A 15,472-nucleotide genomic window follows, 5' to 3' on the forward strand; every position below is an offset into this window, starting at 1 on the left:
GGGAACCGGAGGAAGGCATAAAAAGACTGGGGGGCCAAATGTGGGTCAGAGCGTCCCTGGGAATCTGTCCCTGAGAGGGGATCAGAGTGAAGAACTCTCTGCACTTCGCATTGTGGGGGCTGGCAAACAAGTCGCAGCAAGGGAGACCCCATTTGGCGAAGATTTTCGCAGCCACTCTTTGGTTGAGGGACCACTCGTGGGGTAACAGAAAGGTCCTGCTTAGTCTGTCCGCAATCACATTGGATTTCCCCGGTATGTGCGTTGCCATTAGAAAGCGGTTGGTAGCCACCGCCCAGTGCCAAAGTCTCATGGCTTCTCTGCACAGTGGGTATGACCTGGTTCCACCTTGCTTGTTTATGGCTGAAGGAATGGATTCTTCAGCATCAGAATCCTCATAGGGAAGCATGGAGTAAGCCTGTTCAGAAGAGGAATCAGAGGAAATAGAAACCTGATCAGAAGAATCATACTCTGTCTCTTGCCTAGGCCTCTTATCAGGAGGGGATGGGAGCCCCTGATCAAAGTAATTAGGTCTTCGGCCATTTTGAGCATCTGTTTTTTAGGCATGGAAGGCTGAGTAGGAGAATGCTGTACTTGATTCTTTGCCTTTAGAGCTGCTTTAGTCTTTGTCTTTGAAGCTGAAGATGGCTTACTATATAGTTGTGTAGGTCTGAAGACACCCTCAGAAGCCGATGCCTGCTCAGCGGCTCTGGACCCATCTGAGGGAATGATTTCCGAGTGTCCAATACCTTGAGTATCCAGAGGCCTAGTCGGCTCCACGTGGGAGTTGGAAGCGGCCTGTGGCTCTGAGGTAGCGGGCTCCAGGGGCTGCGAAAGCACCTCACTGAGAACCGACGAACCGGGGACTGGCCTAGCAGAGGCCTCTTCGTCAGTTTTGGACCTCGGATGCCTATCCTTTTCCTTGTCCTTGCGTTTTTTGTAAACTCCGGTTGTCGGCTAGTCCAACGGCATTATATAATTAAATATTTGGCCAAAGTAATGAAATGCAAAATCGAACCGACGCGTAGTAGTGCGTTGGTTAAATCTAGCACAAAACCGACAGCTAGCAACATTGTGATCAGGGCCTAGGCAAGGAATACAGTAAGAGTGAAAATCCTTATGAGGTATTTGCTTCCCACAAGAAATACAATTGTCAACTTTTTCTGACATCGGTCTGGAGCAAGAAAAAAGTTTCCCCAATGGGGTACTTAGCTTTAGTGAAGACTTCGGATCTGAAATTCGGATTTGAATATCTCAGGAGTCGGCCGACCAGCACTTGCGATTTTGCTTCGGGCACTGCGCAGCAAGAAAGACTGAAAAAAATGAAGTCGGCTGCATCGTTTATACCCTTGGTGCACTGACATCAGGGAAGAAACTGACGCCGGACCTAGACTTTCGAATTCTGGCCGACTGAGGGTAGCCTGCTAGCAGGATAACCCAAGAGTAATGACTGCAACAGTGAAACACGATGAACATCTGACTGTTCCTCTATGTTTTGTCAAAGTTAAACTCTGTGAAGCTTCAAGTAGATGAGGCACTAGTTGCAGCTTCAACTTGATGAAATACATATTATTTATTTATTTATTTCCAGTTTGATTACGGGGAAGTCTACTGGGCTCAGAGAGCTCGTTTTCAGTGGAGGCCCGGGGAGTACAGCTCCATGAAACAGATTACAGTACAGATAGTCCAATAAAAATTGGGTACAACTACAAATACATATCAAATAATACAAAGTGTGAGCAATATTGCCCATAATGGAAAAATATTGTGCGGATACATTTTAACAAATTCACACAGTTAAAGTCAAAAGCTATTTACAGAGTGTGAGAGATCGTATGGGAATTAGCTATAGAAGGTTATAGCCAGCTATAAGGTGCTTAGGAACTCAGGAGGATACCCTCCCAGGGGCTTTTGTTAAAGAGTTCTAGCTAGGGAGAATGCAGTAATATTTCCATTTGAAGGAGAGGTAGGTGTAAAGCTGTGTTTTGAAGTTGTTTGTATTTGACATTGTCCTTAGTGTGGAAGGGAGAGAGTTCCATTTCTTACCTAAGAAGAAGGAGAGGAGAAGTTGTCCAGCAGGATGTTTAGGTTTGTGGACAGTAATCAAGTTTTGGTGTTCAGATCTGAGAGTTCTGTTTGGGGTGTATGGGGGAAGGATGTTGGTTAGAGCTGGGCATTTGGTTGGATTAAATATTAGTCTTTGTGCTGTAGTGAGCTGGAGGAAGTCCAGGTAATTTGTACATTCTAACCAATTGAGGGATTGGAGGGTAACAGTGATGTAGTGAATGTTTGGCTTGGTAGCAAATTTAGAAATTTTGTTACAACAGCTTTCAAGTTTGGAAGTGATGAAAGAGGATAGGTTAGGTTCATATGTTCATAGGTTCATAGATTAGTACTAGGCTAACTGCCCTTGGGAGCCATTTTTTAAGCCTAGCCAATTATCCCTTGTGAGACTCAAACCCTGCACCTTGTGTTTGTAAGGCAAACACCTTAGTAGTGGGGCACCATACAGAAGGGAGGGAAGGAGGTAAGAGGAGGTCAGAGTATGCCTGGTAGAAGTAGAGAGGAAGTGGTTGTTCCTATATAGCATACCTAGTTTTTGGTGGGTTTTCTTTATATTTTGCTGAATATGGATGTCGAACTTGAGGTGTTCGTCTGTAGTTAGACTGAGTAGTTTGGCAAAGGGAACAATTTCAATTGGAGAATTGTTTTGGCTAAGGACTTGGAAGGAATTTTTATCAACAGAGAAAGATTTTAAGGGAGTGAATAGTATTTTAGATTTGTTAGCATTGAGAGAAAGGTGATTTTGGAACATCCAGATCTCAGTAGTTGAGAAGGCAGTCTGAGTTTTAGATAGGAGTTCAGAGAGGTTACAGGCAGAGCAGACAAGTGTAGAGTCATCTGCATATTGGATAACTTTGGCATTAGGAATAGCAGAGTGAAAGTTATTGATAAAGATATTAAACAGCATTGGTCCAAGGAGTGAGTAAGAAAGGTGAGGTGCCTTTTTTCCATTTCACAGCCTGATATCTATCTGACAGATAGCTTGAGAACCACGAAAGTGTATTTTGGGGGAGATTTAGGTTTGATAGATGACTTAGAAGGTGCTTATGGGTAACATTATCAAATGCTTTATAGAGAGACATAAAAATGCAATTTATGTTGAAACTCCCCACAACCTCCTTATGTACAAACACTTCTCCACAGTTACAGAGCCACATACAAAACTGAAAAAAAAAACACAAAAGTACAGTTGTGTACACTTACCATAAATGTAGATGTTCGAGTGTATTCACTGTTGCAGTCATTACATTTGGGTAATCTGCTGGCAGGTTGCCCTCAGTTGGCCTGAATAACAAAGTCTTGGGTCCTGCTTTGGTTGCTGTCCCTTCTTCCATGACGTCAGGTCGTCAGGGTTATAAAACATGCAGCAGATGCCATTTTCCTCAATTTTTCTTGCCCCAGATGTCAGGTGCCCCCCAAATGGGGAGCAATATATTACATTATATGTATTGACTGCAACAGTGAAACACGAAGAACATCAGTAAATTCCCACAGGCAGCAAGTGAGCAGTACAGCAATGAAGACATGACCTTGGCAAACTGAATCTATGCCATTTTACACTTAATTAACACTACAGAAATAGCACCTGACACATGCTTGCCCATCCTGTGGGAGGGATGGCAGTTCAGTCCACTGCAAAAGTGACAGCAGAAGCAAGTGTGCACAGAATGCTGGGGAAAAGGACTTACCAAGCACAGCACTGGATACATGTGGAAGGATGAATACAAACAGATATATTGTGGGGCTTCCAACAGTTCAGACTGGCATGGGAAAGAGTATGAAGTGAAGATGACCTTTTGCAACCCACTCTTGACTGAAAGGGCCCAGCTCGGTCAAGAGAATGCTGATGACTGAAAGGCAATAGGAAGAGAAAGTACCTGAAAAATGTTTCATTACTGCACACAAATTGGCTCCATCATCTCAAAAAGCAAATCATTTTACTTTGGCTTTCTGTTGCTAACTGAATGAAGAAGAGAAGTACAGGGATAAAGCCCTGACTGTAACCCAAACAACCTTGGAACCTAGGTTCAACTACTGGCTTAAGTCCTTGAGAAGCAAGAAGGGAAGAATGGGCCTGACTGGCTACTGGTGACTCACCTATCCTGAGGAGGATGGCAATCAGTTTTGCTGCAAGCCTGTGCAAACTGGAGGCTGGATGCATTTGCATGCAGCATACAGGCTGCCGATAAGTAGGCATGGTGCAGCCAAGAGACAGGCGTACATGCAAAAATGTGCACAGCCTCACTCATTCAAAGGTTGCAGAAAGGATATAACAGGACCTAGGGTAAGCAAAATCCTTTGACGGTTGTGTGGAGTTTAAACCCACTTCAGAAGAGCAGGATTAAAGAAGGGAAGCTGGTGGTCAGCAGGCAGCAGTGAGAAAAAGATGGCAGGTGGGCTGATTTCACCTAACTATGCTACCGAATTCTTTTTATTCTTTTCTTAGGTCTATACTTTTTGCCAAGCCTTAAGAAATTTACTGGTGGAGGCTGATGGTGACTTGGTGAAATGGTTCTTCTTAATGAACACTTTTGCAGTGCAATGGAGCACGATGATTACACTTCGATATCTGGAAAAAGGAAAATCGTTAACTGCTACTATAGCACGAAACCCAAACTTAACAAATGTTAAGCACCCACCCTTAACTTGCTAAGTTCGGGCCTTGCTCTAAGTAGTCAAATAGTACAGTTGTGTACCTACCATAAATGTAGATGTTCGAGTGTATTCACTGTTGCAGTCATTACACTTGGGTTATCCTGCTGGCAGGCTACCCACAGTCAGCCCAAGTTCCAAAGTCTAGGTCCGGCGTCGGTTGCTGTCGCCTCTTCTCTGACGTCAGTGCGCCAGGGGTATAAAAGATGCAACCAACACCATTTTCTTCAGTTTTTCTTGCCCCTGATGTCAGGTGCCCCCAAATAGGAAGGCTGAAAAAAAAATTATGCCAAAAACATGCATGTACTAAAATAAACATTTTCTTCATCTACAAGCAAATACACCACATAAGTTGTATAGAGTTGAGAAGTAGAGAAAAGTCCCAGCAATGAAAAGGGGGATGGTGGGTGGGTAACCTGGACTGCAACAGTGAATACACTCGAACATCTACATTTATGGTAGGTACACAACTGTACTATGTTCATCGTGTTTCACTGTTGCAGTCATTACACTTGGGTAGAATCCCAAAGCTGAGGTTGGGTGGTTGGGCCTAAAAAGGATTAGGAGAGGCTACCAGGCCCTGCAGAACTGCAATGGCAAAGCCTGCTCTGGATTTAGAGTAGAGAGGTAAGTGGCAGTGCTTGGTGAAAGTGTGCACTGAACTCCAGGTTGCAGCTTCTAAAAATGTCCATGGTTGGTACTCCTCTGAGAAAGGCTGCTGAAGTGGCTGCTGCTCTGGTAGAATGTGGCCTAATGCCCTTAGGCACTGATTTGCCATGTTGTGCATAGCAGAAGCGAATGCAGTGTCCTATCCATTTTTAAATTGTCTGCTTTGAGATAGGCTTTCCTTGTGATCCTGCAGCATAAGCTACAAACAGTTGTTCAGTTTTTCTGAAAGCTTTTGTTTTGTCCAAGTAGAATTGTAGCTGTCTGTATATGTCCAAAGCGTGCAGAAGTCTCGCCCCTTTATTCTGGGGATTTGTATAAAAAGTTGCCAAATGAATGGTATGGTTAAGAGCCACACTGGAAACCAACTTTGGCATAAATGTTGGGTTTGTCCTTAGAGAGACCCTGTCCTGATGAAAAATGATAACAGGTTCCACTGCCATTAATGCCTGTAACTCCGAGACTCTTCTTGCTGAAGTTATTGCTAGGAGCAGAGCAGTTTTCCATGACAGGAATTTTATATCAGCTGTGTTGGCTGGCTCTAAAGGAGGCAGTGTGAGTTTTTCTAAAACAAAATTGAGGTCCCAAGTAGGTACTGGTGCTCTCCTTGGGGGTCTTATGTTTTTTGTCCCTCTGAGGTACTCCCTTAGTAGTGGATGTGAAAAAATAGGAGGTTCCGTATTGTAATGAGCTGAAATGGCAGAGGCATGGATCTTAATAGATGAGAAGAATAGGCCTTTGTCCAGCATCTCAGTTAGGTATTGTAAAATCTGAAGTATATTTGGAACAAGTGGTTCGAGTCCTTGTGCCTGGTTCCAAGCACAGAATCTCTCTTTTTGCATAAGATTTCCTAGTGCTGGGGCCCCTGGCTTCTAAAATGACATCCATAACAGCTTTAGAGAGAGGTGTGGTCTGAGTGACTATATTATCTGCCATGCAGCCAGATTTAAGGTTCTGAGTTGACTGTGTAGAATCTGATTGTTTTGTTGAGTCAGAAGATGAGGAATTTGAGGTAAAGGCCAGGCTGGGCCTTGGGACAAGCTCTTCAGGATTGGGTACCAGTGCTGGCGTGGCCAGTCTGGGGCAATCAGGATAATTTTTGGCTTCTCTTGTCTGACTTTTAGGAGCACCTTGGGAAGAAGAGGCAGTGGAGGAAAGGCATAAACTCTCAGGGTTTTCCAGCTGAATAAAAGAGCATCCACTTTCCATGCTTGTGAGTGATAAGTTCTTGTGCAGAAATTCTGTAGTTGGCAGTTGTGAGGGGAGGCAAAAAGATCTATGTCTGGGTGTCCCCATTTCCTTGTTATCATGCTGAAGACCTGTGGATTTAGTTTACATTCGTGCGGATCTATGAGATTTCTGCTTAGTTCGTCTGCCAGTGTATTTTTCGTTCCTGGCAGGAATTCTGCTTGCAGATGTACTTGACAGGTCAGTGCTGTGTTCCACAAAGTCATGGCTTGCCTGCAGAGGGGGTAGGAATGTGTGCCCCCTTGCTTATGTACCACATAACTGTGGTGTTGTCCGTCTTTAGTAATAGTTGTCCTGGATGTAGTAGATCCTTGAAGGCTGTCAGGGCATTCTGTACAGCTAGCATCTCTTTTTGATTGATGTGAAGATGCATTTGTTCCTTGGGCCACGTGCCCTGAATACATTTTCCTGCCATGTGTGCCCCCCAGGCATAATCCAATGCAACCGTTGTTATTGCCTGCCTGGCTGTGGGTAAGGTGAAAGGCTGTCCCTTGTTGTGGTGACAGGCCCGGGACCACCATCGAAACTCCTGTTGTAGACAGGGAATTACAGTTATTATTTTTACCAGGCTGTGGCAATGTTGAGTCCAAACACTTTTTAGATACCATTGTAGTTTCCTCATATGCAGTCTTGCATATGGAATTAGTAGAATGCAGGATGCTATGAAGCCCAGGGCCTGCAGACTTTTTCTTGCAGGGAGCTGGGTCTTTGTTGCCATCATTTGAAAGTAATGAGTCAGTTGCCTTTGTTTGTCTGGCTTGAGATAAGCCATCTGGGCAGTTGTATTTAAGCTTGCACCCGGGAATATTATCTCTTGAGAGGGCACTAGTTTTGATTTCTTTTCGTTTACTGTGTACCCTAGGCAAATTAATAATCTTTTTACAAACGCCAGATGTTTTAGTAGAATGTCCTTGCCCTCTGCTTAAATAAGGCAGTCGTCCGAGTAGGGATATATTTGAATTTCTCTTTGTCTGCAAAATGCAATTACTGGTGCCAGGCATTTTGTGAAGACCCTGGGCACAGTAGATAAGCCAAAGGGCAGTGCAGAGAATTGGTAATGCATTGAGCCAGCTATGAATCTGAGGTATCTTCTGCAAGATTGTCTGATTGGGACATGCAGGTATGCCTCCTTGAGGTCCAAAGTAACTAGCCAAGCCTTCTTGCCCAGCATGGGTAGAAGTTGCTGCAGTGTTAACATTTTGAATTTTGGAACATCCAGGAAAGTATTTAGGATTGACAAGTCCAGTATTGGTCTCCAGGCTTTGTCCTTTCTGGGTACCAGGAAAAGTCTTGAGTAAAATCCTTGTCCCTGTTCTTGCTGTGGTACTCTTTGAATAACTCCCATGTCCATGAGAGCAGCAATTTGCTTTTGTGCCTCTGCTCATTGGTTGTGTGGCAGGTCCGGCATACCTTTTGATTTTGGAAGGGTGTGAAAATGGAACCTGTAACCCTGAGAAACTATATTCAGTAACCATTTGTCCTGGGTGATTATGTACCAATTTTGTGAGAAAAGTGCTAGCTTTCCCCCTAGGGGTGCTGCCAAAAGGTAAGTGCTTGGCCTTTGTAGAGGGAAGTCATTGGGACTGTTTCCTATAAGGTTGTGATTTGTCTTCTCCTCCTTTGGGGGCAGAAGCACCCCATTGTTTAGGTCTGTAGGAGCCTTGGGGCTGAGATCTGCCTCTTGGGCGTCTGTATCTGCCCCTTTGTGGCCTGCCTGACACCGGAAAGGACCAATTTTTTGAAGACCAGATTCTGCTAAACCTAGGTGGTTGAACCTGTAAGAAATCCTTTACTGTCTGCATTGATTTTGCTTTATCCTCCATTTTCTTTAACACCTCTTCTGCCTTAACACCAAACAAAGTATCATGCTGTAGTGGAGCATCCAATGGTTTTACTTTAACATGTTCAGGTAAACTTTGTTCTTTCAACCAAGCATGCCTTCTAATGACAGAGCCTGTAACTGCGGCTCTGCAAGAAGCCTCTAATGAATCAAAACCACATTGCCACTTGTTCAGTTGCATGCAATAAATCCTGCATTTCCTTATTGTCAGGATTTTCTGAGTTTGTAAGCATTTTCTGTTTTAACAAAGACATGAGGTACTGTTGATATTTAGGCATGTGAAACTGGCAGTTTAAAGCCCTTACAGCTAAAGTAGCAGAAGTGTAAACTTTTTCCCCCATCTATCCAGAGCTCTAGAAGCCCTATCAGAGGGGACAGGGTTTTTTGCAGTGGAAGCCTTAACCCCTTTGGGACCCTGAGAAATTGTTTCTGGGTCAGCAGCAGGGTTTTTATAAAGAAATTTATGAGAGTCAGGGACCCTGTAATACCTGTCTGGCTTGACTGGTGCAGGGGGTAAAGAATCAGGAGACAGACTGGATTCATCATCAACAATATCAAGCACAGGGGGGACAGCCAGGGGCCTGTGCTGAGGCAGTAAAAGAAAGTATCTGAGCCTTTTCTTGGATTCTGAATAATCCTGGCTCTCCCAGTGGAAATGCTCCCTCATGGTGTGCAGAGTTTCCCCAAAAGAATAATCCTCAGGTGGAGAGGCTGAAGGTATAGATTCTTCTGCATCAGAGTCCTCACAGGGAGGGAGAGAATAACCCTGATCTGAAGAGGAATCAGAGGAAATAGAAACCTGGTCAGAGGAATCATAGTCAGTGTCTTGCCTAGGCCTTTTATCAGGAGGGGGATGGGAACCCCTGATCAAAGTAATTAAGTCTTCGGCCATTTTGAGCATCAGTTTCTTTGGCATGGATGACTGTCCAGGAGAATGCTGTACTTGTTTCCTTGTCTTAAATGGTGTTTTTGACTGTGCCTTGGCTGCTGTAGTGGACTTAATAGTAAGCTGTGAATGTCTGAAAACACCCTCAGAAGCCGATGCGTGCTCAGCGGCTCCGGACCCATCTGAGGGAATAGTTTCCGTAGGCCCAATACCTTGAGTATCCAGAGGCCTAGTTGTCTCCATGTGGGAGGTAACGGGTGTCAGGGGCTGCGAAAGCGCCTCACTGAGAACCGGCGACTGGCCTAGAAGAGGTTTCGTCGTTGGCTTTGGACCTCGAATGCCTGTCCTCTTCCTTGTCTTTGCATTTTTTATGAATTCCGGTCGTCAGTTGTTCCGATGGCATTATGTAGTTAAACCTTCGGCCAAAGTAATGTAAAGCAAAATCAAACAGACGCTTAATAGTGCGTTTGTTGAATCTAGCACAAAACCGACAACTAGTAACATCGTGGTCAGGGCCTAGGCAAGGAATACAGTAAGAGTGAAAGTCCTTATGAGGTATTTGCTTCCTACAAGAAATACAATTGTTAACTTTTACTGACATCGGTCTGGAGCAAGAAAAAGTTTCCCCAACGGGGTACTTAGCTTTATTGAAGACTTCGGTTCTGAAACTCTATTTTGAAAATCTCAGGAGTCGGCCGACCGGCACTTGCGAACTGCTTTTGCTTCTGGCACCGCGCGGCAAGAAAGACTGAAGAAAATGGCGTCGGTTGCATCTTTTATACCCCTGGCGCACTGACGTCAGGGAAGAGGCGACAGCAACCGACGCCAGACCTAGACTTTGGAACTTGGGCTGACTGCGGGTAGCCTGCCAGCAGGATAACCCAAGTGTAATGACTGCAACAGTGAAACACGACGAACATCTGCCAGTACTGACCAGCAAATGACAGCAATGATTTCTTTCTCCTTGTGGTCCAGGTCCTTGACTTCCTCTTATAAACTTAGAAAGTTGTTAGAATAACATGATTTGAGTTCACCTGCATTTTTTCCAGGATATGATATCTGAAACTGAAATGTATGTCACTATTAAGTGATTAAGTGACTTCAATTCTCAATGATTTGTCAGAAAACCACAGACTTTATGAGAAATACAGCAAACACATGAGGCAAAAATCTAGACAGTTGATAGGCATGGAAAGGGGGGTGTAAACATAAGAGACTGAGTTACATTCTTTTTCTGACTTAGCACTTTCTCTATAATCAGTAGCACAAGGAAAAGATAAAGCTCCAAGCACTACAAAGAATTATGACAGGGTCTCCGATCATAATCTGCTTATTATGTGCTCTTGACATGGATGCCAATATTCTCTGCTCTATTTTTCAAACTGATGACTTCTTCAAATAGTTCAAAAGACCATTCTAGATGGTAATCCCTGAGGCCCCCCCTTTTGTTTCTCTATGGTCTTTTCTAAGCAGGGGCAAAAACAGCCAACAGTATGAGTAACAACTGAACTACTGGGAAGGACTCTACGGAATCTTGATTTTACTACTAATATTGTTGGTGGCACACACAAAAAAATGTTCCCTCACAAACCTCCTGTCATGGTGCTCACACTGTTTTTATGAGTATCCTTATCTTCAAAGCAGGATAACTTTTAAGAAAAAGAGAAATTCCATCAGCAGGATAATGTAGTTGTCTTAATGCTGCACCACCATGACAGAATGAGTATCTCAGGAATTAACTGTGAAGGACTAAAGACTGTGATCTCATCTACAAGTCTCACAAAAAGCACATGAAACCTAATACTTATGTGATACACTGCCACAAATAACACTTGTAACACAAACTCCATTTAAAACAACCTAATCATAACATATTATGATCATACTATTAAACAGTCACTGCATAACTGAACAGTATCCATAGTTTTAAGGTAATTGGCTTACTTACCTGTTATTTGTAAATACAAGTGCTGTTATTCCAGAATTGCCATCGTGTTTGCAGCATAATGTTCCTTCTCCGGCATCCCAAACCTAATGCAGGGTACAAACAGCAGGTATTACATTACATACACCCCAACATTCTGGAAAGACACAAAAAATTACTTCTTTGCCTAATGTTTAATTTTTTTTTCAGTAGATCACAGAAGAAAAAGATTGGTCAATCCCACCAGGTAGCCAAAATACACAAATACATTTTTACTAATTAATTAAGCATAGAAGCAAACTGAACAAACTGCAGAGTATTTTAGCAATAATCCATGACTGGGTGTGGGTATTACATGATTTACCCACAGCTGGTAGAAACTGCCTCATGTTTACTGGCAACCAGTTAAGTCTCAAACAAACTGAGATGGTATGTGAGAGATGTATTTACACAATGTCACTGGAGGCAAAGCTCTCACATACAAGTACTCCTAATGTCAATACGGTTGTTAGTAGTACACATCCTGCACCCATCATGCACAATTCAAAGCAGACATATTGACCCACGTATGCTGAGGCACTTACATGTAACCTTCCTAAACCAGAAAGACCTCCTAGATGAAGTACATACAACAAATACCCTCAGCAGCCCCAGATGCGCTCTTTCAAAACAACATCCACATCAACTCACAGAGCTACATCTCATGGAGCCTCTACCTCTAAGCCCATAAGGCAAGCCACCACACAATCCAACATTCTAGTCACTGGATACTCCACCATGAGACACACTGACGTCCCTCTCACCAGACTGAGTAAGGAGAACGTTATGGTCAGTTGCTTATCAGGGGTAGGATCCGCCACATTACGCATGCACTCAGGTCACTGGACCACAACTATCAATATGACTCAGTCATAGCCCATGTGGGAGTAAATGGCCTGAGGCGTACCTACCAAGACTAGATGAAGAGAGATATCATGGAGCTCTTGGAATGTGTGTCTCAGGCTGGTATGAGCCTAGCACTGAGCAGCATTTTACCTTCTCCAAGGATGATGCCACAATACGAACAGAAGAGGATTGACTTTAATAATTGGCTTAGTTTCTGGTGTCATTCTAAGGGGGTGCAATATTTGTCAGCTTGGAAGGAAATGGTCAACAGACCATGCTTGTTTGCCAGGGATGGTCCACATCTCTGTTCTCTAGGCTTTCGAATATTAGCTAAAACATTGTCTTCCCTCATGTTGCCTTTTTTAGGCAATGCTAAACTGAAAATACTTCCGACATAAAAAATCTAAAGGTATTACTGCTCAGTGCTAGGACTCTAAACAAAAAACTCCACTCCCTAGACGCTCTCTCTACCCTAGAGAATGCTGACTTTTGTGTGGTCACTGAGACATGGTTTAAAGCCGCAGAGAGCACACCAACAGTGTAAGGTTATAATGCCTTCCTCACATTTACTTCAGCTATTTCACAGGCAGGGACTAAAGGTAGAGGTATCTTGATATTTACACATCAAAAATAAATATATTTCAAGGCTGGTCAAACAGGACAATGCACTTCAGCTGCTCCATGTTCAAATCACCATAGGTAAAATTCAATACCACTTTTGCAAGCCATAGGTCCCCCTCTATGACTCAGGAAACCCATACCATGTATTTAAACTTATTAGAAACACTAACCATCCAACCCAATACCCCACTATTAACTGGGAATCCTATACGACATCAAACGTACATGTACAGCGACTCCTGGATTTTGTAAACACAAACTCCTTGGACCAGAGTCAATACACCAACCAAGGGTGCAACTATACCGGATGTAGCCCTCACTAATATGGGAGACTGCTGCACGCCCCTACAGTAATGCCTTCCCTGATAAGGTCAGACCACAAAATGGACTCCTTTGAAGTAAAAATAAAACCTGGACCCCCCCCCCAGCTAAACCTGGATATTCTGGAACTATTCTAAGGCTAACCTCCTGCTATTAAGTGAGATCCTGGCAAAATTTCAAGCCCCATAAACCCTGAGAACATTGCTGCCTATGCAGAACTGTTCACAGAAACCCTGTACAAGCAACGTTAATAGTTGCATACAGGCAGCTGTACCCACCAGGAAGAAGTACAGAACTAACTCAAAAAAACAACCCACTCTGGTGGAATCACAAAATCACTAGGCTGTATAACAGGAGGAAGAAAATCATGGCAAAATTTAGGAGGTGCAGCACCCAGCAGAAAAAAAGCACTCTCATCAAACTAAACAAACAACTCAGAGGACAAATAAAGTTTACCAAAGCCAAATTTGAGGTAAGTTTAGCCTCCCAGATCAAGGACATCCACAAAGCATTCTTTAGTTATGTCTGCAACCTCAAATGCAATACACAATTATGTGCAGAGCTCATTGTAAATGGAGTCACCTATACTGAGCCAGAAGATATAGCAGACCTCCTGGTTGAGAAATTCATCTCCAACTTTACCCCTCTCTCCCTCTCAACCTTCCCTCAGGAAATATCATTAAATATAACTCTCACCCTACTATCACTAGGGAGCAGGTCCTTAATGCTCTCTCTCTCTCAGACCAAGAACACTGCATCAATGGGCCCAGACAATATCCCAGGATGCCTTCTAAACAGAATCAAACATGACCTATCAGGGCCTCTGGAATTACTATTTAACTTTAGCCTCCAAACAGGCTTCATGTCTCATGAATGGAGAAAGGCAACTGTCATCCCTCTGCCCAAAGGTGGGCATCTACAGACCGTGTAAACTACAGACCCATAAATCTCACTAGTGTTATACATAAAGCCTTGGAAAGTATTATTATGGAGGTGATCAACAGAGATATAGTAAACATTGAGACACTGGACCCAACCCAGTTTGGTTTTCGTCAGGGGCAGATCATGCCTACTCAACCTGGCATGTGACACAATTCCCCACTAGGGCATTGTTGACAAACTAAGAGGTTAGGTACAAACCCATATGTCACCTGGTAGATAGCCAACTAGCTCACAAACAGGACCCAGGAAGTTAGAATTGGGGAGTCTCCCTCTACAAAGTGGCCAGTCCTAAGTAGAGTCCCTCAGGGATCAGTCCTTGGACCATGCCATTTTGGCATTCACGTCTCAGAAGTCAAGGCCAATGTCAGTGGTCTCTGGCTGACTAGATTTGCAGATGACTGCAAATTAGGAGCTGTCACTGAATCTCACACTGACACAAATGTTCTCCAGGAGGGGCTGACAGACAAACAAGTGGTGTCAGAGCCATGGACTAAAACTAAATGCCAATAAATGTATAACAGTATCCATTGGGAAGTCATCCGTCCCTGGTAACTATCATATTGACAACACACCCCTCACAGTTGACCCAGTAGTCAGGGACTTAGGGACACACACAGATAGTAATCTAGCCTTTGACCATCACGTGTCTAGAGTGGTGAGGAAATCATTCTATGTTGTTCAACTTATAAACAAAAGTATGGCATCTAAGTCCACGGAAGTCACTGTTCCACTGTATTCAGCATTCATCAGATCTATCATTGAGTACAATGCCCCCTTTGGTATGTACCTAACCAGGCATATCCAACAACTGGAATGGCCACAGAGGTTCCTCACTAAAAGAATACAGCGCATAAGTAAAATGTCCTGTGCAGACCGCCTCAAGGCCTTATCCCTGTATTCTCTCTCCTACAGGCTTTTGAGGGGAGATCTATGCCTGGCATACAGGGCATTGTCAGACCCCACTGTGATGGATGTCCTGCATATCCACAAAAAGTACAGTTGTGTACACTTACCATAAATGTAGATGTTCGAGTGTATTCACTGTTGCGGTCATTACATTTGGGTAATCTGCTGGCAGGTTGCCCTCCGTCGGCCTGAATTCCAAAGTCTTGGGTCCTGCGTCAGTTGCTGTCTCCTCTTCCATGACGTCAGGTCATCAGGGGTATAAAACATACAGCCAACGCCATTTTCTTTAGTTTTTCTTGCCCCTGATGTCAGGTGCCCCCAAAAAGGAAGCAAAAAAAATATATATATATTTATATATATATATATATATATATATATATATATATATATATATACATGCATCAATATCAACTTTACCTTCATCTACAAGCAAATACACCACATAGGTTGTAGAAGACAGACAAGGAAAGATAAACTCCAGAATGACAGGGGGATGGCGGGAGGGTAACCTGGACTGCAA

General features: G+C 43.6%; 1 protein-coding gene across 2 annotated transcripts in view; it reads right to left on the minus strand.

Moving 5' to 3' along the window:
- The window catches only part of LOC122797194 (SREBF chaperone), a 2,019,897-nt gene that overhangs the window by 422,944 nt on the left and 1,581,481 nt on the right, over nt 1-15,472 (minus strand). For both annotated transcript variants that reach the window (XM_044066018.1, XM_044066017.1), the window contains exon 18: nt 11,302-11,384. In XM_044066018.1, coding sequence (XP_043921953.1) covers nt 11,302-11,384 — 83 coding nt within the window. The remainder of the gene's footprint in view (nt 1-11,301; nt 11,385-15,472) is intronic.

The sequence above is a fragment of the Protopterus annectens genome, chromosome 3.part0 (assembly GCF_019279795.1).
Source record: "Protopterus annectens isolate FY-2018-M chromosome 3.part0, PAN1.0, whole genome shotgun sequence".
Classification (NCBI taxonomy): Eukaryota; Metazoa; Chordata; order Ceratodontiformes; family Protopteridae; genus Protopterus; species Protopterus annectens.